At 46.0% G+C, this 23,701-nt stretch overlaps 1 protein-coding gene across 2 annotated transcripts in view; it reads left to right on the top strand.

The window, feature by feature from the left end:
- The window catches only part of MED23 (mediator complex subunit 23), a 330,631-nt gene that overhangs the window by 14,080 nt on the left and 292,850 nt on the right, over positions 1-23,701 (top strand). For both annotated transcript variants that reach the window (XM_029594395.1, XM_029594394.1), the window contains exons 2-4: positions 4,545-4,576; positions 4,660-4,747; positions 19,669-19,793. In XM_029594395.1, the coding sequence (XP_029450255.1) occupies positions 4,545-4,576; positions 4,660-4,747; positions 19,669-19,793 (245 nt within the window). The remainder of the gene's footprint in view (positions 1-4,544; positions 4,577-4,659; positions 4,748-19,668; positions 19,794-23,701) is intronic.

The raw sequence follows: 23,701 nt of genomic DNA, 5'->3' as shown, positions 1-23,701 counted from the left end.
CCTGCCTAGCCATACAGCCATCCATTCCGGGGCTTCCGCTGCAGTATTCTTCCTTCCTGGACGTGTTCTCAAAAAAAGCTGCAGACACCTTACCTCCGCATCACTCTTTTGATTGCACTATTAATTTGTAGACTAACTCGGAGCCTCCCCGAGGAAGAGTCTACCCACTTTCTCTGACTGAGACAAAAGCCATGTCAGAATGTATACAGGAAAATTTGGCTAAAGGCTTCATTCGGCCTTTTCAAGTCCCCCGCTGAAGCAGGGTTCTTTTTTGTGGGGAAAAAGGACGGCTCCCTCCGGCTGTGTATAGATTACCGCGGCTTAAATAAGATTACAAAGAAGGATCGCTACCCCTGCCATTAATCTCAGAACTGTTTGACAGGCTCCAAGGAGCCAAGATCTTTACCAAATTGGACCTTAGAGGAGCTTACAATTTGATCAGAATACTTCAGGGTGATGAATGGAAAACAGCATTTAACACCCTCAATGGCCATTTTGAATATCTGGTCATGCCATTTGGCCTCTGCAACTCTCCAGCGGTGTTCCAGAATATGATGAACAAAATCTTCAGAGGCATGCTCTACAGTTGTGCCATGGTCTATTTGGATGACATTCTGGTGTTTTCGCAAGACCTCCAGCGCCAGCGCCGGGACATCACCAATGTCTTGCAGCGCTTAAGGGATAACCGGCTGTACGCCAAGCTGGAAAAATGCTCTTTTCACAAGGAGTCCGTCCCTTTCCTGGGCTATGTGGTCTCTAGCCAGGGGTTTCAGATGGATCCACAGAAAACCAAGAGCATCCGGGACTGGCCCCAACCAATGGGCCTTAAGGCACTCAGAAGATTTCTAGGCTTCACTAACTACTACAGGTCCTTCATCAATCACTATTCCACACTCACCGCTCCACTTACAGCTATGACACTAAAGGGAGCCAAACCTTCCCAGTTGTCGCCCGAAGCCATGTCCGCCTTCCAAGAGCTTAAAGAGGCATTCCTTCAGGAGCCATGCCTGCATCATCCTGACTCCCGACGACCTTTCATTGTTGAAGTGGATGCTTCTAACGTCTGAGTTGGTGCAGTTCTCAGCCAGCATTCTATTAATCACACCTTGCACCCGTGCTCCTTCTTCTCCCGATGCTTCTCTCCGGCGGAGCATAATTACGGAATCGGGGACAAAGAATTGCTGGCGATCAAATTAGCCTTTGAGGAATGGCGTCCCTGGCTTGAGGGGGCACAGCATCAAATAACTGTGTACATAGATCACAAGAACCTCGAGTACCTACACCACGCTCAGCGCCTTAACCACAGGCAAGCCCGCTGGTCTCTTTTTTTCACTCGATTTAACTTCCTACTTTGATACCGACCAGCTAATATCATCCGAGGAGATGTCCTCTCCTGTTCGTTCACCACTGATGATGTCCCAGATTTCCCCGGCACATCATCGACCCGACCAAAGTACTGCTTGCCGCCACACACACGTTGCCAGCCGGGAAGACGGTGGTTCCCCGACCGCTTCGTAGGAAGATTCTCCACTGGGCACATGACTCCCTACTCGCTAGTCATCCTGGACAAGCCTTAGATAAATCAGCTCCATTTTAATTACAGACAGCTGAAGGCAAAAGGAACAGACTTTGATTCTCCAAATGATAGACGTTGGGACATAAGCCCCACAATTGTTGCATAGAATGAAGGACATTTTGTTAGATTAACACTAATTCCTTAAAATAATATAGATTAGGTAAGGCAGGGTAAAAATTAGTCTCTAGCAAAGTTTTTTAAATTTAATTTTATTTGTAATAGGTAGAATATGAAAACCAATTTTTATGATTAGTATGACAGTTTAAATTATCTGAGCTGAAAGGAATTACTAATAATTGAAGCTAAATATTGAAGAGTCCAGGGAAGAGTATTTAAGAAAGTGAACTCAGGGGTGGGTGAGTAGAGAGTAGGGTGAGAGGAAATAAACAGTTGCTAGAGGTAAAGTCTTTTGTCTTTAGCTGAGCCCCATTAAAAGTCTGCCCCCTCTTTCAAAATAAGGCACACAATTTTGGTATTATCAACCCCTTCTATAACAGACACAATAATATCAATAATAATCAGTAAAAATTCACTTAGCGAATTCTTGAAGGCTAGTGATCAAGAATATCTGGAATCCAAGGAGCCTGCTCCACCTTAACACACGAGCCCGTGTGTCACAACCCACAGTTTGGGTATTGCTGACTTAAAGGATGGACATACTTGAGAGTAAATAAGGTAATTGGATTCAATGGAGTACATGCCAGGATGCTGAAAGAGCGCAGAAGGAAGGAGTGACTGTACCCCCTTGCCGTTTTATTCCACTACTTCTTCTTCCTCCTGTCTCTAAAGCTGATAAGGAAGATGCCAGGGATGTTCTCTATATGGACTTTAGTAAGTCTTTTGACACTGTTCCCTGTAAAAAAGTGTTAAACTAGCCAGTTTGGGAGTAGGACAAAATGTTAACTAAGTGGGTAAGCAAAAGAACTTAGAGGTGGCCAGCGAAGTTCACTCTATTTGGTGCTGGCTTTCTAAAATAAAAGGTACCAGATTAGAGCCAGCAGCAGCCTTAACTTTCCATTCTGGGAGAAAAGGAAATAATTTGCTATAGTAAAGTTGGAGAGCTGGAAGAAACCAGAACTGATTCTAGTGAAGGTAAAGTGACCAGAGGGGTGAGAGAGGCAGGGGTGAGAAATTATTTAGAAAACTTGGATGCCAGGAACATTTTTTTTAAATCTTTTGGCTTTTTGATAACTTTTTTTTACTTTTTGCCTCCATTGCTTTTTCCTCCAGCTTCTCTTCTTCCCTCCCTCCTTCCAGCCACCTTCCTCTCCCAGCTTCTCTTCTCCCATCCTATAAAAATCTGAACTGGACTAGACATACCAGGAAAGAATGAAGAGGCCTTGACAAAACTAGAGGAATATCAGAAGTTTGGAAGCTATTTTTCAGCACAAAAATGTACAGTCATGCATCTGGAGTACAAATTTCCAGTAATCAATTATCAATTAGGAGGATAAGGGCTGGCAGCTGCTAAATAGGAAAGGAATCTCGTCGTCAGCTCAGATGACCTGTAAGCAGCAGGAAAAGGAGGTTATATTTTCCTTATATAGGTCATCAGTGAGACCACTTCTCAAGTACTGTATTCAGTTTTGGTGTTCATACCTCTTTAAGGGCACTGAAAAGATGGAAGCAGGGTCTGCAACATATACCCTGCACAGAGAGATGTAAGGAAGCAAAACATACTCGCTGGAGAAAAATTTAATAAAGCAGAAGGCAGCATTTTCCATAGAAAACTATATTTTAGGGACAAGAGCTCATGAAGTTGGAGGGAGAGGGACTCGGAGGAAATGTGAATTTTTTTTTTTTAGATGCCAGGTGGATGCCTTAAATAGCCTACCAGCATAGATGGTAGTAAAACTGTGATAGAATTTAAGCATGCTTGGGAAATATACAGAGCGCAGAAATGACTCTGTGTTTTCTAGGTTGTAAGCTTAAATTTCCTAGGTTGTAAGCTTAAATTTCCATCTACCTAGAATGGGAGAGGACCAAAAAGGGAGATATTGTCAGTTTGCACAGAGGGCTGCTGCTTTGATTTCTTAAGGAGAGATGGCAGGGTCAGCCGGTATTGAGGTGATCAGACCTTGGAATTATCCCAGATACAATCAGAGAAGATGATGTCCGGTTTCTTAACATGGGTAGCATGGTTATACTTCCTAATGAAGGGCAAAAAAGGATCAAGACATCTCCTGCAGGTGTTCAGGTTTGTATGGCTGATGGCATGGTGGGTATTAGGTAAGGTCAGAAAGGATAATGGCATTAGAGCAGTATAGGTGGTCACACTTGTATGGCTGTTATATTGTAGATATCCTTATCTAAAGTAGTATATGTAGACGGTGGAAACAGGGCAGATTGAATGGCCAAATAGTAAGATCTTGGCAGATCAAGACTATGAGATCAACCTTGCACATTCTGCAGGAAACAGGCAGGAAATGTATTTGCTAAAGTGGATCAGAAGATTAGAAAGTCACAATTTTATTAAAATGTAAAGGGATTCTTGAAACTAGCCAGCAGTATTTTTGTTTCTCTTTTCCCTTTTTGTTGATCTACTCATTTTTCCCCCTCCCTGCCACCAGCTAAATCCTACTTTAAAAGTACTTAGTAGTTGGTTAGGGGGCATGACAAGATTGTGACTTAGAAGAGCAATCAGGTGACGGTTCTTCAGTGCTCAGTAAGTGCCAAGGTTGCTCTTATATATTTGGTTACCATTTGATCTTTCACAAATTTTGTAATGGATGTTCTTGATATCAGTTTAGTGAAATTTATCAATCATGGAAAATACCTTCTATAGTGAACACTTTGTGGAGAAATTGTAGAGCTAGTTTGCTATTAAGTCCCACTTGACTGATTCTGCTATATTTTCTTTTACAACCTATGGCTTAGCCGACTCTGCAGACTTTAAATCAGTGTATCTGTGCTGTCATAATTGATTCATAGCTCCCGAAAGCTAAAAACTATAAACTTTCTTTTACAGAAAACAGAAGCCATTGAGGAGGCTTTCTCTGGGTAAGTATCTTTCCACATTTATTCCATACTAGATTGTTAGTTTTCTATAATCATTTCCTGACTTATGATGTTGTTTTGAACAGCATGTTTTTGGATACTCCTGAAGATGAGCGGACAAAATTAATCAGCTGCTTGGGTGCTTTTAGACAGTACTGGAGCAGTCTGTCCCAGGTAAGCATTTCAGTGCTTGAAAGTAACTAGAGCTGTTCCAGAAAAAGTACAAGTTGTGGATTGTGAACATAAGCAGTGGGCAAAATATTTGTCATTTTGTTTTTACTGATCATTTTGATGCCATTTGAGATTAGTTAGCAAACACCTCCCCACTGAGAAATACCTTTTTATTGGTGTTTGTGATTGTAACCTGCAATCACAATTTTTGGTCCATGTGTAAACTGTACAGCATATTTTTAATTTCCTAACATAGAAACATAGAAATGACGGCAGAAGAAGACCAAACGGCCCATCCAGTCTGCCCAGCAAGCTTTCACACATTTTTTTTCTCTCACATACTTATGTTTCTCTTGGCTCTTAGTAAACTTTTTTTATTCTATTTCCCTTCCACCCCCGCCATTAATGTAGAGAGCAGTGTTGGAACTGCATCTAAGTGAAATAGCTTAATTTAGTTAGGGGTATTAACCACTGTAAAAGGCAAGCTACACCCATGCTCATCTGTTTATGTAATTCAGTCCTTGTTGATTGTTGCCTGAATATAGATCCACCTTTCTTCATTCTCCCCTGCTGTTGAAGCAGAGAGCTATGCTGGCTTTGCATTGAAAGTGAAATATCAGACTTGCTCCCCTGCCGTTGAAGCAGAGGGCTATGCTGGATATGCGTGAATTGTCAAAATTTCCTCCCCTGCCGTTGAAGCAGAGAGCTATGCTGGATATGTGTGAAGTGTCAAACTTCCTCCCCTGCTGTTGAAGCAGAGAGTTATGCTGGATTTGTGTTGAAAGTGAAGTATCAGGTATTTTTGGTTTGGGGTAGTAACCGCCGTAACAAGCAAGCTACTCCCCTGCTTTTATGTGGTTGCAAATCCTTTTTTCCACATATAAAACAGTCTGTTCTAACATGACATGATCTCTTAAATTCCATCATGTTACTGGCATCGAGACAAATGTGGCAATGGGGGAGGAAGCAGATAGGCTTTTCCTCCAGAGAGACATGGAGCCAGCACAAGTAGCAGTGGTGATGATGAGAGGTATAGGATGAGGAGCTCCCACTACCAAGCTCAGATGGGATTATTTTGTGGAGGAGGACTGGAAGGCTCATCTGCATACTGCTCCCAGCATCCCCCAGGAGAGGCGTACAGAGGTCACCACAGGCGATCCAGGGATTGACTTCCACAACCCCAGCTTCTAGAGGCCCCGCACCCTTTGCAGTAGAGGAGGACCGGAAGGCAGGATTTGAACCTGTGATTCCGGGTGTTCAAGACCAGAGAATTTAGTGTTGCAGCCACGGGGACTTCAAAGCAACAAGAATCCTCTGGTAAATATCAGGCAAAGTAATATTAGGGGAGACCTGCCTCTGGAGGCTCCCTATTGCAGGGGTGGACAATTCTAGTCCTTGAGGACTGCATCCCAGTTGGGTTTTCAGGGCATCCCTAATGAATATGCATGAAATAGATTTGCATACAACTGAGGCAGAGTGCATCCAGCAGGGGTCCCCCTTCGGTCTCTTATTTTTTCCGCACAGCAGTAGCCACGCGGGTTAAGGAGCTCTCTAGAGATTCCTGATAGGAATTTCCTCACGGAACTTCTTTCAAAATTTTCAAAAATTTCTACCCCATAGGGGTCCCCCTATCGATAACAATACTCCGCGGTCGAAAGGTAAGGTTTTATCCTCGTTGCAGTCTATTCCCGTCGAGTTTTCCCTTCGGGGCTTACTGGCCATCGACCGCACCGCGGCTAAAATTTTGTCGAAGCCATGGCGTCTGGTTTTCGTTGGTGCCATGATTGTCCTCGGACAATGTCCATCACAGACCCACATAGGGTTTGTGCATTGTGTTTGGGGTCCTACCATGACATGCTAACTTGCACCAAATGTGCCCAAATGACACCGAAGGGCTGTAATGCTCGTTCAGAAAAAATGGAGTTTCTTTTTCAGTCAAAAATCCCGACTCCATTGACTGCTTCGACTTCGTCTGAGCCGGTGCCATCGACCTCTCGCCAGCAGTGGAACACTGGTGCTGTCCGACTGGCATCGACTATTCCAAAGGTGTCGACCTCCTCCTCATCGCCTCAAGAGAAGGACCGAGGAGAACATCGTGAAAAGCGACGACAACATCATCGGAAGGCTCAATCCGCTGATCCAGGTAAGCCCTTGGCATTGGCGTTGATAGAGCCAGCAATAAGGAAATCCCGTCCAGAGAAGGCCCCATCCTCCTCTGCAACTGGGTCACCGAGACGTTCCCCACCTTCATTGGTGCTGGGAGCCGCAATTCCTCTTACACCGGTGGACCCTCCGGCTCTGCCAATGTTGCCTCCTACTCCGGAGCCGGGGTTCCACGCCCCCAGGCTTCCGCGAGGAATTGGATCGGATGATCCAAGAGGCCATTGGTAAGGCACTGCAGGGCTTTCAACCCCCATTGGTACTGATGCAGATGCCAGCCCCAGTCACCGACCCGATTCCCACGGCGCTCACACCGCTGCTCGGCAGGCTGGATGCGTTGATCGTTGCTCTTCTGCTGCTGGAACCGAGGACACCGGATTGTCCACAGCCTTCCACGCCGATACCTATGTCATCAGAGGTCGAAGAAACACCGATATCCATACCGCCATCTGGGATCCTGCCACCGGCTCATCCATCGATGTCGCCGGTTCCATCGGTGCCTATACTTTCATCGGTGCCGTCGATGCCTAGGCCTGGTCCATCGGGAATAGCACCATTACTCCCCTCTGGAGTTCCTATGGGAGCTGGTGATCAACCTTACAATCTTGAACCAATGATTCTTCCCAGGATACTGATGACTTTCCTTCAGAGCCATCTCCACCTGAGGAGAGAAGACGTTCTCCTCCAGATGACCTGTCCTTTATTAATTTTATTAAAGAAATGTCTGAGACAATTCCATTTCAGCTCCAGATGGAAGAGGATTCAAGGCACAAGATGCTGGAAGTACTCCAGTTTCTTGATGCCCCAAAGGAAATCATGTCTATCCCTATTCATGAAATCCTAATTGATCTGCTGAAAAGGAATTGGGAGCACCCAGGCTCGGTACCACCTGTCAACCGAAAGACAGATGCCACCTACCTTGTCCAGACAGCCCCTGGGTTTCAAAGAACACAGTTGGATCACCATTCTGTGGTTGTGGAGTCAGCCCAGAAGAAGGCATGACGCTCTAAATCTCATTCCTCCATACCTCCAGGGAAGGAACAGAGGTCCCTGGATACTTTCGGCAGGCTTGACTTCCATGGCTCAATGCTTATTTCTCGCATTGCTTCCTACCAGTTATACATGACCCAGTATAACAGGGACCTGATCAAGAAGATCCAAGATTTCTCTGAATCTTTACCAGATCAATTCCAGGATCCACTCAATGCTCTGGCTCAGAAGGCCCTAGATGCTGGAAAGCATGAGGTCCGCGCTGCCTATGATATTTTTTTTTTTTTGAAATTTTTTATTTAATCTCTTACAGAACAAGAAATACAACAAATCAGAAGAAGAACATTCAACAGCACAGACATTATAAACTCAGCCTGTTGCACAATTGTTCAGTAAATATGCTCTCTACACATTCAAATTTAACAGAATTGTGTACTCAACCATTATAAACCGTTCTGGAATAGTCACCAAGTGTTCCATGTTTCATTGAACATCTCCCCCTGTTTTTGTCCCCCCCGTTTTTTCCCCCCCCTACCCTCCTCCCCCACCCTGTTGTCCATATTACGCTACCCCAACCAGGCTCATAAAGGAAGGAGAGTCACTGCTGGGTGTGTTTCCAAACTCGATACGGTTCCCATATGGCGTTGAATTTATTGACCCGGTCATGTGTTACTGCAGTCAGATATTCCAACTGGTATACTCTATCCAATCTTGATACGACATGTGTGAGGATAGGCACGGCATCCCCTTTCCATTTAAGTGCAATTTCACACCTGGTAGCAATAAAGATATGGAGTGCTAATCTCCTCTGTTTTTCGCCCCCAGTTCCCCCCAGCAGCCCTAGCAGACATCCCTTGGGATCGAGCGGGACATCTACCCCCAATATGTTGGATGCAAGCCGAGTCACTTCGGCCCATAAACCCTGTATTTTGTTGCATAGCCACCACATATGAAAGAATGTACCCTTCTCACCACACTGACGCCAACAACGGTCACTCAGCTGGGGTTGTATGCAGTGTATTCTTTCCGGGGCCATATACCACCTGTACATTAGTTTATAACCGTTCTCTTTAATGGTAGCAGAAATAGATCCCCGTCCCACAATCATATGGCATTGATCCCATTCTGCGTCCGAGAGAGATTCTCCCAGATCTCTTTCCCACTTGGTCTGATAACCCAACTTTACCTTAGGGCCACTATTAATAAGCATGTATAGTCGAGAAATGGGCTTGGATACCGGCTTAGCCTGTTCACAAAGCGATTCATAAAGAGATTTGCCCTGCGACCATGCACCAGGTGCCCCTTCGGACCGAAGAAAGTGTATGATTTGCCGATAGGCATACAGGTCTCTAGGTGATAAATCATATGTATCTTGTAATTCTGCGGCTGGGATCAGCTGAGACCCATGAAAGAATTGACCCGCCGTAGTGACCCCCAATTGTCGCCATCTCCGGACATAAACAAGATCCTGCCCTGGTGGGAATCTAGGGTGCATTAAAAAGGTTGTAAGTGGATATTTATTTATTTATTATTTATTTTTAATTTTTATATACCGGAATTCCTGTATGCAATACAAATCAATCCGGTTTACATGTAACGAGAAGGTTGCCCTGGTCTGGGAGGTTAGACCGGGGTTTTTTTTTTACATAGAACATTGAAACAATAACAATCAACCATTGAACATTATTACAAGGAACATAGAAAGTAATAATAATATTATATTATATATATTAATATATATATATATATATAATAATATATATTATATACTCTTGTCTCCCACCATAAGCCCCCTCCACTTCCCCCAGTGCCACAAGACAGCTTGTGTGAACGGCGTGAGTGACTTGAATGTGCCCCTTCCCGTATCTCTACACCAAACCCGAGAGGCTAAGGATACGGGCTCCGAACCCGCCTGCGCTATGGCCACCCATGGTTTGGGACTGCCTTTGAGATGCCAGCTAATAATCACTCCCAGCATGATGGCTGAGTAATACCACTGGAGGTTGGGTATATTGAGGCCTCCTCGTGCCTTATCTTTATATAAAATGTTACGTGAAACCCGAGGGGGTTTCCTCTTCCAAATAAACTGAAAGAGTTTTCTTTGCCATACTCTCATAGCTCCTTCCGGTATCGCTACAGGTAGCGTTTGGAACAGATGGCAAAAGCGGGGTAGGACATTCATCTTAATTGCTGCCACCCTCCCGAACCAAGTTAAGTCCAACCTGTCCCATCTGTCTAAGTCTTGTTGTATACGGGTCAGTAATGCATCATAGTTTAAACTATATAAATCAGCCAAGTGTGTCCCTATTTTAACACCCAGATACTTTATGGCCTCTCTAGCCAGTCGGAAAGGCAACGCTCTCCCCAGCGCTGCATACTGGTCATTAGACAGCGAAACATTTAGCAATTCAGATTTATCAGCGTTAACTTTGAAACCAGATAATCTGCCAAATATGCGCATTTCCTCCAACAGAGGCTTTAAGGAGACCTCCGGTTGGGCGACTGTAAATAACAAATCATCAGCGAAGAGCGATAATTTATAGGATACATCATTAATGGGAATGCCCTGAATATCCGGATGACCTCTAATTTTCTCCGCGAACGGCTCTAATGATAGGGCAAACAATAATGGAGATAAAGGGCACCCCTGCCTCGTGCCCCGTTTCACCTCAAAGGGGTCAGAATAAGCCCCATTAATTTTAATTCTGGCATGTGGGTTCCCATATAATTTTGCAATCCAAGTGATAAAGTACTCCCCGAGGCCCATAACCTCCATGACTTTAAATAAATAAGGCCAGTGTACACGATCAAACGCCTTTTCGGCTTCAATAGCGAGTAGTACTGCAGGAATGCTGTTAGTCTGCGCCCACCACATCAATTCCACTACCCGGTGCACATTGTCCGACGCCAGCCTTCCTGGTATAAACCCCGACTGATCGTTATGAATCAGCCCAGGTGCTACCCTCCCAAGCTTGATAGCCAAAGCTCTCGCTAAAATCTTCATATCTATATTAATCAGTGATATGGGCCGGTATGAGCCACAAAGGGTGTGATCCCTTCCCGGCTTGGCCAATATCGTAATGCCCGCAGTATTGGACTCAGTGGAAAGCTTACCATCCCTGCGTAATGCAGAATACATGGACACTAAGGTAGGTGTCAATTCCAAGCAGAAAGTTTTGTAGAATTTCCCAGTTAGCCCATCCAGGCCCGGAGCCTTCCCCAATTTAAGATCTTTGATGATTAGGGATATTTCTCCCTCTCTGATCTCTTCATTAATCTGAGTCCTCTGATCATCTGACAGAACAGGAAGTGGTATATCCCGAAGATACTGGTCAATCTCCGTCAGAGTACTCAATTGCTCGGAATCATATAGTGTGCGGTAGAATTTGTTGAAGCACTGCCCTATTTCCTGCTGTGAATATACATATTTACCCTGGGGCCCCTTGATCTTAATAATGTTGGATTGCGATTCTCTTTCTTTTAGCTTCCTTGCCAATTGCCGCCCCGCTTTGTTTCCCCATTCATAATGTTGCTGCTTCAATCTCTGTATCAGAAAGGCTATCTGATCCTTATCTAGGGCCTGTAGTGCCCTCTAGCCTCCGCCAATTTCCCTAAAAGGCCCGGGTCAAGGGTACGTTTATGTTGCAACTCCAGGCGGGCTATCTTATCCATTAGCGATCAACGTTCCCTTTCCCTCTCCTTTTTCACATACGTGGCCCTGGCTATAAAAAGACCCCTCACATAGGCCTTCATGCTGTCCCATAATACACCAGGTGTCACTTCCCCATTATCGTTGATTTCTAGGTATTGGACTAACTTATCCTTTATCGTATTCACAAATGGCTTATCATCCAATAGCCTGTTGTTCAACCTCCAGAATTTTACACCCGCTTGTGGACTTCCTAGGTAAAGCTTGATCCAGATCGGGGCATGGTCTGACCAGGAGATAATACCAATATCCGCATCCCTAATGATGCCCACCATATCCCTATCTACCAGGAAGTAGTCGATCCGGGAGTAGGATTTATGTGGAGTTGAAAAGAAAGTGTAGTTGCGGGACGTAGGGTTGCGAAGCCGGCAGATATTTACTAGTCCCCTGTCAGCTATCAAGTTTTTTAAAGCTTGCCTGATATTCTTACTCCCTACTCCTCCCCGTCCCGTATTGTCTAAATAAGGGTAACGAGTAAAATTAAAATCACCCCCCACTACAAGATGCCCTTCCGCCCATTCACTTAGGACTGTAGACAGTTTAGTAAAGAATGCGGACTGATCCGTATTCGGGGCATAGACATTCAATAATGTAAACAGCACTTCATTAATTTTAGCTTTCACTAGTATGTATCGTCCCTCCACGTCCCTGATTACTGACATAATATCCACTACCATAGCTTTGGCAAAGAAAATTCCCACTTCGGTGTATTTGTGTTGCACTGTCGCTGCAGCTAGAAACACCTGAGGGTACCCTACAGAGGAAAGCAATCGCTCATATCGTTTCCTGATATGCGTTTCTTGGCTGAATATAATGTCCGCCTTTAGTAAGGCCATATCCTTTAGCAAAAGCTGTCGTTTGTGATAGGTATTAAGGCCTTTCACATTCAGGGAAGCGATGTTTAACATCCCCATAATGGCAGTAAAGTAAGCTGAGCAACTGCTGCCTGAAAGGCCCCCCTTCTCCTAGATTTCATTTTAACTATATTCGCGGAACCATAAGTGTGCCAGCCGCCATAAGAAACAGCATTCTTCCACCCAGTCACTCCCCCCCTCCCTCCCTGCCCCCCATCCCCCCACCCTACCCTTCTGACAACCACTCTCCACCACGTGGTTCACATCCCTGAGAGAGCTGACGTCTCCCGCCTCTCTGTACCATACTCCCCTCCGCCCCAGCTGACCCCCGTGAACTGTAATGCGTCTCCCCCCAAAAGTGATGAAGCATAACCTCTCCCGCTTCTGCCGCCTATGATATTTTTGACACTGCCTCCAGAGTGTCTGCAGTGGGGATTAGTGCAAGAAGGTGGGCCTGGCTGAAGTCCTCATACCTAAGACCAGAGGTGCAGGACCGGTTAGCAGACCTACCCTGCGCTGGAGATAATCTCTTCGGGGACAAAATCCAAGAAACAGTGGCACAGATAAAGGACCACCATGAAACACTGCACCAGTTTTCCTCAGTACCTTCTGATTTCCCGTCCACTTCTTAAGAGGACATTCCGAATGTACTCTAAGCGACTGTCTTTCAAGCCACGGAGGTATAATCCTGCCACTCGAGGTCGTCCTTCCAGGCCTTACCAGAAGGGTCAGCCCAGGCAAGCCCGACCTCAGAAGACCCAGGCAGCCCCTCAACTGGACCCATCTTCTGGATTTTGACTCCTCGCTGGAGAGCATAAGCCAACCTCCTCTACCATCTGTACCAGTCGGCGGACGACTGTGCCATTTTACCAACATATGGCACATGATCACTTCAGACCAGTGGGTACTTGCTGTACTGACCCAAGGCTACCACCTCAACTTCCTGTCTGTACCAGCAGACTTCCCACCTCGGCTGACGGGGGTTCATCCGACCACTCCTCTCTTCTGGAAGAGGAAGTATCAACCTTCCTGAAATCCCTGTCAATAGAACCGGTGCCCCTCTCTCAGCAGGGGCAGGGGCTCTATTCCAGGTATTTCCTCATTCCAAAAAAGTCAGGCGGCGTTTGTCCAATACTGGACCTGCGTGCCTTAAACAAATATCTTCAGAGGGAGAAGTTCAGGATGGTGACCTTGGGTTCTCTACTGCCTCTTCTACAAAGAGGAGATTGGCTTTGCTCTCTAGATCTACAAGACGCGTATACACACATCTCCATCACTCCGTCCTATCGCAAATTCCTTCGTTTCTGGTCAGTCCCCGGCACTTCCAGTACCGGGTATTGCCGTTCGGCCTATCATCCGCTCCTCGAGTCTTCACCAAGTGCCTCGTAGTGGTCGCGGCTTACCTGAGATGTCAGGGCGTCCATGTCTACCCTTATCTCGATGATTGGCTGATAAGGGCTCCATTAGCCTCCTTACGTCTAACTATCCATACGTTGCTGTCTCTTGGGTTTCTGATCAACTAACCCAAGTCCAGCCTAGTTCCATCTCAAGCCCTATTCTTCATAGGAGCCGACATGGACACCATGCAGGCAAAAGCATTCCTCTCTCAGGATCGAGCTTGTACTCTCATATCCCTCGCACAATGTCTTCAAAATCGGCGTTCTGTGACAGCTCGTCATTTTCTCAGGTCACATGGCATCCGCTGTGCATGTCACTCCAATGACACGCCTCGCCATGAGAGTCATGCAGTGAACTCTAAAGTCCCAGTGGACTCAGGCTTTCCAGCCAAAGTCCAGCATTGTCCACGTTACCAAGTAGCTCCGCCTATCGCTGGCCTGGTGGATTCAGCTCTCCAACCTCCTTCAAGGCCTTCCCTTTCAGGTTCCAGAGCCTCAAATTGTCCTAATGACAGACGCCTCCAATCTAGGTTGGGGTGCTTATGTCAACGACGTATAGACTCTGGGTCCCTGGTCTCCAGAGGAAGCCAAACATCAAATAAATTTCTTGGAACTTCGAGCGATCAGATATGCCCTCAGAGTCTTTCAGGATTGCCTCTCAAACAAGACCATCCTGATTCAAACCGACAACCAGGTAGTGATGTGATACATCAACAAGCAAGGGGGAACGGGCTCCTACCTTCTGTGTCAGGAAGCTGCACAGATATGGGTGTGAACTCTTTCCCACTCGAAGTACCTCAGAGCGACCTACTTGGTAGGTGTGGACAATGTTCTGGCCGACAGCTTGAGCCGGACCTTCCATCCGCACGAATGGTCTCTCAACCCTGCGGTAACAGACACAATCTTCCAATGTTGGGGGTATCCACACACAGACCTCTTTGCATCCATCCACAACCACAAAGTAGAGAACTTCTGCTCTCTCACTCGCAGCCGCCACTCACATCCGAGGGACGCTTTCGCCCTCTCGTGGTCCAGTGGTCTCCTCTACGTGTATCCCCCACTTCCACTCATATCAAAGACTCTCGTGAAGTTACAAAGAGACAAGGGCTTAATCATTCCATTAACCCCTCATTGGCCACGCCAAGTCTGGTTTCCAATCCTCAAGGATCTATCAGTTCGCCAGCACATTGCTCTAAGGAGGGACCCGCTTCTGATAATTCAGAACGACAGGTGCCTATGCCACCCCAGCCTCCAGGCCCTGTCGCTGACAGCCTGGATGTTGAAAGGTTACTACTTCAACCCCTTAACCTTTTAGAGTCGGTATCCCGAGTTCTGGTAGCTTCACGAAAGCTTTCTACGAGACGCTCTTATCGTTCCAAGTGGAAAAGGTTTACGGTCTGGTGCACATCTATGTCCATCGACCCCCTTCACTTGTTCCACTGCGAAGTTTCTGGACTATCTCTGGCATCTGTCAGAGTCAGGCCTGAAAACTTCCTCTATAAGAGTGCATGTCAGTGCGGTAGCCACCTTCCACAACGGAATAGAAGATGTCTCTATTTCGACACAGTCCTTAGTCACATGCTTCATGAGAGGGTTGCTCCCCCCTGAAACCTCCATTGCGTCCTCCGGCTCCCGCTTGGGACCTTAATTTGGTCTTAGGGCGGCTCATGAAACCTCCGTTTGAGCCTCTCCACTCCTGTGAGCTCCGCTATCTCACCTGGAAAGTAATCTTTCTTCTCGCTATAACATTCGCTCGTAGAGTTAGTGAATTACAGGCATTAGTCACCTACCCGCCTTACACTAAAATTCTACATGACAGAGTGGTTCTCCATACACACCTTAAGTTTTTACCAAAGGTAGTGTCTGAATTTCATCTTAATGAATCCATCATCTTACCTACTTTCTTCCCAAGGCCCCATTCAAACCCAGGAGAAAAGGCTCTACATTCCCTGGACTGCAAATGTGGCCTAGCCTTTTATCTGGAGCGCACGTCAGCCCACAGAATGTCCACTCAATTATTTGTTTCCTTTGATAATATCAAATTGGGAAATCTAGTGGGGAAACAGACCCTTTCTTCCTGGTTGGCGGACTGTATCTCCTTTTGCTACCAGCAAGCAGGCATTCTGCTACAAGACCGTGTGAAAGCACACTCTGTTAGGGCCGTGGCATCCTCTGTGGCACACCTTCGTTCAGTACCACTTGTTGATATTTGTAAGGCTGCAACCTGGAGCTCTCTCCATACCTTTGCAGCCCATTATTGCTTAGATAAGGCTGGCCGGCAAGATTCTGTCTTTAGCCAGTCTGTTCTAAGCAACTTATTCTCAGCCTAACTACCCAACATCCTTCCAGCGACCCATTCAGGATGTTCAGGATGCCCTCCTACCCAAATCCACCCCTGTTGTTGTGCCTGTTGCACGTCTTTGGGTGCATTTGGTGCATTGCTCAGACATCCTCAGCTCGCTACTCACCCATATGTGAAGACTACCATCCTGCTTGTCCTGTGATAAAGCAGAGTTGCTTACCTGTAACAAGTGTTCCCACAGGACAGCAGGATGTTAGTCCTCACGAAACCCACCCACCACCCCGCGGAGTTGGGCTCGCTTGCGATTTTATTTTATTTTTCGCATGTACTTTTGCTATACACGAGACTGAAGGGGGACTCCTGCTGGATGCAGGGTTAGTGCCATGGTGGGCATGCCCAGTAGGTGCCAGTCAAAGTTCTAGAAACTTTGACAAAAGTGTTCCGTGATTGGGCTCCATCCTGATGATTTCACCCATATGTGAGGACTAACATCCTGCTGTCCTCTGAAAACACCTGTTACAGGTAAGCAACTCTGCTATACCGAAGGGGCCTTCAGAAGAGATGGTAGTGGCCCATGGAGCGGGGTACACCGAAGAGGGTCCTCAGTAGCGATGGCAGTGGCCTGCGGAGCGGGGTATACACCGAAGAGGGTCCTCAGTAGTGATGGTAGTGGCCCGCGGAGCAGGGTACACCAATGAGGTCCTTAGTTGAGATGGTAATGGTCCGTGAAGCGAGTACACCAGAGAGGGTACTCGGCCGAGAAGATAGGGATCCGCAGAGCGGGGTTCACCCGTGAGGTCCTAGTTGAGATGGTAATGGTCCTTGAAGCGGGGTTCACCGGTGAGGGTCCTCGGTAAAGTTGATAATGACCCATAGAGCAGGGTATGTCCGAGGGAGTCCTCCGTAGAGATGGTAATGTCCACGAAGCGGGGTACACTAGGGAGGTCCTCAATGAAACTGGAAGTGGTCCGCAGAGCGGGGTACTCACGAAGAGAATAGCGATGGTTCCAGGGAAGCCCTGGGGAATGGGGCAGGCAGAGTTCCAGGCGTCAGGCCCTCCGAGGAGCGGATAGCCAAGACGAGAAGAGGGCCCCCAAAGAGCGGGTACCAGAGACATCTATGCCAGGAAGCAGGAACTGGAACGCAGGTCCTCTGAGAGTGAGGCGGAATCAGCAAGGATGGATCTCTTTGCCAAGTCATTGGTAAGCAGGGCCAGCTGGTTTAAATATCCTGGAAGGATGACATCATCCCGAGGGAATGCCCCCGATGTTCCCGCCATGATGTGTTTAAGAGTGGCCCGTGTGCATGCACGCCTAGAGGTTCCTGATGGCAAGATGGCGGTTGGCAGCGTCCGTGCCACCCCGAGAGGCCTGGAGTGATAGGCAGGCCGGCAGCTGGCGGAGGCTGCCAGTCTACCCCATGGAGTCAGGGAGGCGAAGAAAGAGGTGAGCAAGAGCGGTCGCAGCCGTCTGCGACCGAGAGTAACACTGTTCATATCATATACGCCTACTATAGTTCACATGCATCATTATGGCACTGCCTTGACGAATATACTTATATCCGGAATACTGAAAGTGACTGAGGAATAGGAGCTTTCCAAAACATTTCTTATCTGTGATGAAAAAAGAGCTCAGAAAAAATGAGAGGGCATGAGCCAACATTTTGAGCCGCTGTTTGACATAGTTTAAAAAATATTGGTGGTACTGCTGCATTGACAATCCATTTTCACTTGCCAACAACTGAGATACTATTAAGCTAGAGACTCCTGAACTATATGTCATGAAGTAGCCACAAACTGGCAACTTGAAGATTTCAGTTTTAGAAAGAAATAATTGTATATTACCATCAGTGTATACAGTGCTGTACAAAATGATTCATAATGTCACAATGTCCTGCTACAGAGTGCTTACTATTGAAGTTCCATCACATGATTTATATAAGGGTACAGAGGGAGTGGTGGATTGGAAAAGTGATTTTATGTCAAGGAACAGGTTGAGCCAGTCCTAACTTTATCCCATTGCACACAAGCAGATGTAGTTCTGATTTCCCAATTGATTTCTGTAACATCAGGACTACATCTCCATGCATGCAGTGGAGTAAAACCAGGACTGACTCAGTTTACTCACTATATGGCCATTCTGGATAGGTGAAATGAACCAGAGTTTCCATCTTGCAGCTTTGTGGTGTGAGCATTATGCCTTATTAATGTAACAAGGCATAGTACTCCAAAGTAGTATAAAAGAATGCACAGTTAGCTTAAAATACAGATGTTTCAGTTCCCTGAAGGATTTTAAGAGGTGAAATATTTTGACAATTTTGAGGTAGATATTAAAAAACATTTAGACGGATAACTGAAAGTTACCTTTCTAAATGGCAAGTTTCGGGATATTCAGCCAGTCATCTGACTTAGTTATAGCCGGATAAAAAAAGGGGCATTCTGGGGGCATTCCAGGGCGAAAGTTATCTGGCTAACTTGGCCAATTTTCAACTGTAACTGGCTAAGTTATCCAGCCTTGTGTGGCCAGATAACTTTATACTTAACCGGTTATATTCCAAAAGAATATAGCTGATTAAGTAGCGTTCTGGTTTAAAAAAAAAAATCACAGGCCTATGGGCCCAAACCTGTCTCTTGTGTCACTCCCACCCAAACTCCAAAGGACTTCCGGGTCCGAACCTGCTGGCCCCTGCTCCATTTCTGTGTTAAATAAAAAAAATTATCAGTGCCATATTGTCGTAGCCTATTAATCCCCCCCCCCCCCCCCCCCCCCAACACCTCCTGTTCCCGACTGACCTATTTTTTAATAGTTTTTGTTTTTTTTAAATTGGTGTTGCATAGTAACCCACTTTATTTCTGCATCTTCTCAATGCTTTCCTCCTTATATTTGTCTTTCTCCTTGCCAACATGGTGAGACTTGGCTTTGCATTCAAGGATATTCTTGCAATCCTTGTCCAGTTTAACCAAAAATATTCAAGCTCTCTAGGTTCTCTCCCGCCCCATCACCCATCCCTACCCTTTCCCTTCCACCCCTACCCCATACCTTATGTCTAGAATGTCTTCTGCTAGCATCGCTGTAGTGTCCTGTCGCGATCTAGACCTAGTGCTTCTGCTATTGCTAGGCTACCGTGCTGGGAGGTACAAGTCCAGCGATATTCAAAAGAATATCTGGTTATGTTTAAACTTATCCAGCTAAGGTTAGCCACATAGCTTTAATCCAGGACATTCAATGGGACATTTATCTCACTAAATATCCCGGACAAGTTAATCAGCTAACCTTAGCTGGATAACTTGTTCACTAAACAGCCTACTGAATATTGGCCTCTTTGTGTCTTTTTTTAATCAGTTTACTGGTACACTGTTTTTTTTTTCTAAATCTAATTTTTTCCCATTCTTTGTTTATTGGGGGGGGGGGAGGCGAAAAAGCTTAGTGAATCAGGCCTTAGTCATGTTGTCTTTGTAGTTTGCAATATGCCACGTTATCAGCTCAAAATGACATTACTTTTGTGTTTCCCAGGAATTTCATGATCAATGTGTCCAGTGGATTGTAAGATTCATTCATGGGCAACACAGCCCTAAAAGAATTTCTTTCCTCTATGATTGTCTAGAAATGGCAGTGGAAACCGGTCTTCTTCCATCAAGGTATGTTATAGGGCTAGCAGCAGATGATATTTAGAATTTGTGTTATAAGTTTGACATTTTAAGAATTAATATTGCCTGCCAAGTTTTGAAATGATTTCTCAACTTTAACTTAATCAAAAAGTCCTTGGTAAAAACACCCTGATTAGAGTCTTCTGTAAATCAGCATACCTGGTCATAAGTTTCAAGAGTATCTGACTGAGGTAGGGGCTGCTAAAACAAGAGGCCTTTAAACCTCCAAAAAAAGGGCGTTTAGAGATGGAGTCAAAATTATAGGGCAGTGATTTTTAGGCTGTGGACTGGGTCTCAAAAAGTCATGAAAGATAACTTGGGTAAGCACTGAAGGGATACAAGGCCAAAATCAATCTTGCAATAATATCTAGTAACAACATGCAGAAGTTGAAATTGGATAGCTGATAAAATAGCTAATGGAAAAATAGAAAGAGATGAAAATAGAATTGGACAGTACAACTGAACATCATCCAGGAGAGCCATGTGTATAATTAACAAAGTTGCTGACTTTGCAACTATTATAGCAGAAGCAGACTTGGATATAGTTTGTTTTATATTTTGGAGCTTCTGGTGATCCGCTACACTCTTTGGATGTTTCGGGATCGCTTGCCCCACAAAGCAGTCCTGATCCAGACAGACAATCAGGCCGCAATGTGGTACATAAACAAACAGGGGGATACTGGTTCGTTCTTCCTCTGTCAAGAGGTAGTGCATATATGAGCCTGAGCTCTGTCACAAGGCATACTCCTACAAGCAGTGTACCTAGCAGGGACAGAGAATGTGGTTGCAGACCGCCTGAGTCGAGCGTTCTGACCACACGAGTGGGCACTGGATTCAGCAGTAGCGGGCTGGATCTTCCGCCTGTAGGGAACCCCGAACGTGGACCTTTTTGCCTTCCCTTGCAATAGCAAAGTGAGCCACTTCTGCTCCCTGTTCAGGACAGATGGACTACCAGCCTTGGATGCCTTTGCCCGCCATTGGGGCAAGGGTCTTCTTATGCGTATCCTCCACTTCCGCTGTTAAGGAAGACTCTCTTGAAGCTCCAGCAGGACAAGAGGACCATGATCCTGGAGGCTCCTTATTGGCCAAGACACGTCTGGTTCCTGCTCCTGCGGGACCTGTCGGTCAGAGATCCAGTCCATCTGGGGACCTTTCCCTATCTGGTCACACAAGATTGGGGCAGGCTGTGCTATCCAGACCTCAATTCGTTGGCTTTGATGGTCTGGATGTTGAGAGGCTAGTCCTACAGTCCCTTGACCTCTCTGATGATGTGTCTCAGGTGCTGGTTACATCTAGGAAGCCTTCCACCAGGAAGTCTTACAGACTGAAGTGGAAGAGGTTCTCTGTCTGGTGCGAAGGTCATGGCTTGGTTCCTTTCGCCTGTCCCACTCCGAAGCTGCTGTGGCACCTCTCAGAAGCTGGGTTGAAAACCAATTCAGTCATGGTACATCTGAGTGCCATTAATGCTTACCATGAAGGTGTTGCTGTTATGTCCATCTCTGTGCAGCCCTTGGTAGCGCAGTTTATGCGGGGTCTGATTCAGCTGAAGCCTCCCCTCCGGCCTCCCATTGTGAACTGGGACCTCAATGTCATGTTGGCATGGCTCATGCGAGATCCTTTTGAGCCTCTGTGGTCCTGTGATCTAAAGTTCCTCTCCTGGAAGGTTCTCTTCCTGGTGGCGGTCACTTTGGTGCGCAGGGTTAGTGAGCTTCAGGCTTTAGGTCGTACCCGTCCTACACGAAATTCTTTCATGATAGGGTGGTTCTGCCCCTCATTCTCACCAGGGCGAACAGGTGCTGCATACTTTGGCTTGTAAGAGGGCCTTAGCTTTCTATCTAGAACGCACAGCAGACCACAGGCAGTCCACACAACTCTTCATATCGTTCGACAAGAATAGATTGGGAGTTGCCGTGGGCAAGCAAGCTCTGTCAGACTGGCTGGCGGATTGTATCTCCTTCTGCTGTGCCAGATGGGCCTTCAGCTTGGAGGCCGTGTCAAGGCTCATTCTGTTAGAAGTTTGTAAAAGGACTGCTTTTACAAACTGCAAGTCCTCAGAAAGCTAAAACCCCTCCTTCACTTCACTGACTTCCGGCTAGTACTTCAATCCATCATACTTTCTAAGCTCGATTATTGCAACTCCCTCCTTCTCGGTCTTCCCACAAATACCATCAAACCCTTACAAATGGTACAGAACGCCGCCGCCAGAATACTCACAAACTCTAATAAAAGAGATCATATCACTCCAATCCTTCATAACCTACACTGGCTTCCTATTAATCACAGGATCCTCTATAAAGTTCTCACAATCATTCACAAAGCAACATACAATCTTGCTCCGATCATGTTAAGCACCCAACTTCAACCTCATACATCTTCCAGACCAATTAGAAGCGCATACAAAGGCACACTGCAAGCCCCACAGGTAAAATCATCACTGAGCAAACGAGCACTATCTTCAGGACGCCCCCACCAATGGAACGCGCTCCCCCCAGATCTAAGACTAGAACCAGGTCATCAGGAGTTCAAAAAAAAGCTAAAAACCTGGCTTTTCCGCCAAGCCTTCCCAGACATTTAATGCTACTTAGTCAAGATTATAAACCCAAATTATGGGATACCTCACTGTTTTTTACTATTACGATTTTTCCAACTGCACTATGATTTTGAGCTCATACATTTCTTGTATTTATACTGTATTTACACTATAATATTACTATGTTTAATTGGTTATTTTGTTCTATTGTTCTATGTAAAGCCCCTACTCTTTTTGGGCATTCCAAAGTTGTATGTAAACCGGAGTGATTTGTAGTTCCTACAAGAACTTCGGTCTATAAAAATTAAAAATAAATAAATAAATGGTGGCGTCAGTAGCCCACTTGCGGGTGGTTCCCGTTGCCGAAATCTGCAGGGCTGTGACATGAAGTTTCTTACACATGTTCGCTGCCCACTATTTCTTAGACAAGGATGGCCGGCATGACAGTAGCTTCGGCCAATCTGTCCTTTGCAATATCTTCCAGCCTTAAACTCAACTCTCCCTACCTAGGGCCCATTGTTAGGGTTCAGGCTGCCTCCCTCTGTTACCAGCAGCACCGTAGTTTCTTGTGCCCGTTGTACCCAGTTAGGGGCTATTTGCTGAATCCGGGAGCAGCCTGTAGCTTGGTTTTCACCCACATGTGAGGACAACCATCCTGCTTGTTCTAGGAGAAAGCAGAGTTGCTTACCTGAAATAGGTGTTCTCCTAGGACAGCAGGATGTTAGTCCTCAGGAAACCCACCTGCCACCCCACGGAGTTGGGTTCTCCTGTGTTTTGTTATTTAAATTTTTCGCTCATGAATTCTATGTTATGAGACTGAAGAGGGACCCCAAGTGGACACGTGGATAGTGGCATGCTGGGCATGCTCAGTGTGCCAGTCAAAATTTCTCATGCCAGGTCCATCTGATGATGTCACTCACATATGAGGACTAACATTCTGCTGTCCTAGGAGAAAATCTGTCACAGGTAAGCAATTTTGCTTTACTTGTACAATAAGTGTTTTGTTTAGGCATTGACATACTATGTTAAGCAAATATTTAAACAAACAACAAGCAGGAGGATGCCAAATATTTCACTGAGAGGAGACGAACACTGTTGGTGCAGATATGAATACACACTGTTGATTTTATTCGGACCATCACTTGAACACTGTTCTTTGATCACTCAGCCCCTGAGGCAGCCACCGCAAGTGGCGAAACTCGGCCAGAGTCGGGCAATTTTATTTGAGTTTTTACGTCTCCTTGATTAAAGTTTGAAAAAGACGCTCTTTGGCATCCTCCTGCTTGTTGTTTGCCTACGGTTTCACTGGATCGCCTACCCTGCTGTTTTTTGGGTCCAAGCAAATATTTAACACACATTCTTTTTTGGA

This window comes from Rhinatrema bivittatum, chromosome 3, assembly GCF_901001135.1.
Source record: "Rhinatrema bivittatum chromosome 3, aRhiBiv1.1, whole genome shotgun sequence".
Lineage (NCBI taxonomy): Eukaryota > Metazoa > Chordata > Amphibia > Gymnophiona > Rhinatrematidae > Rhinatrema > Rhinatrema bivittatum.
Note: the sequence above shows the minus strand (reverse complement) of the source record. Positions and strands in the feature narration are given on the sequence as shown.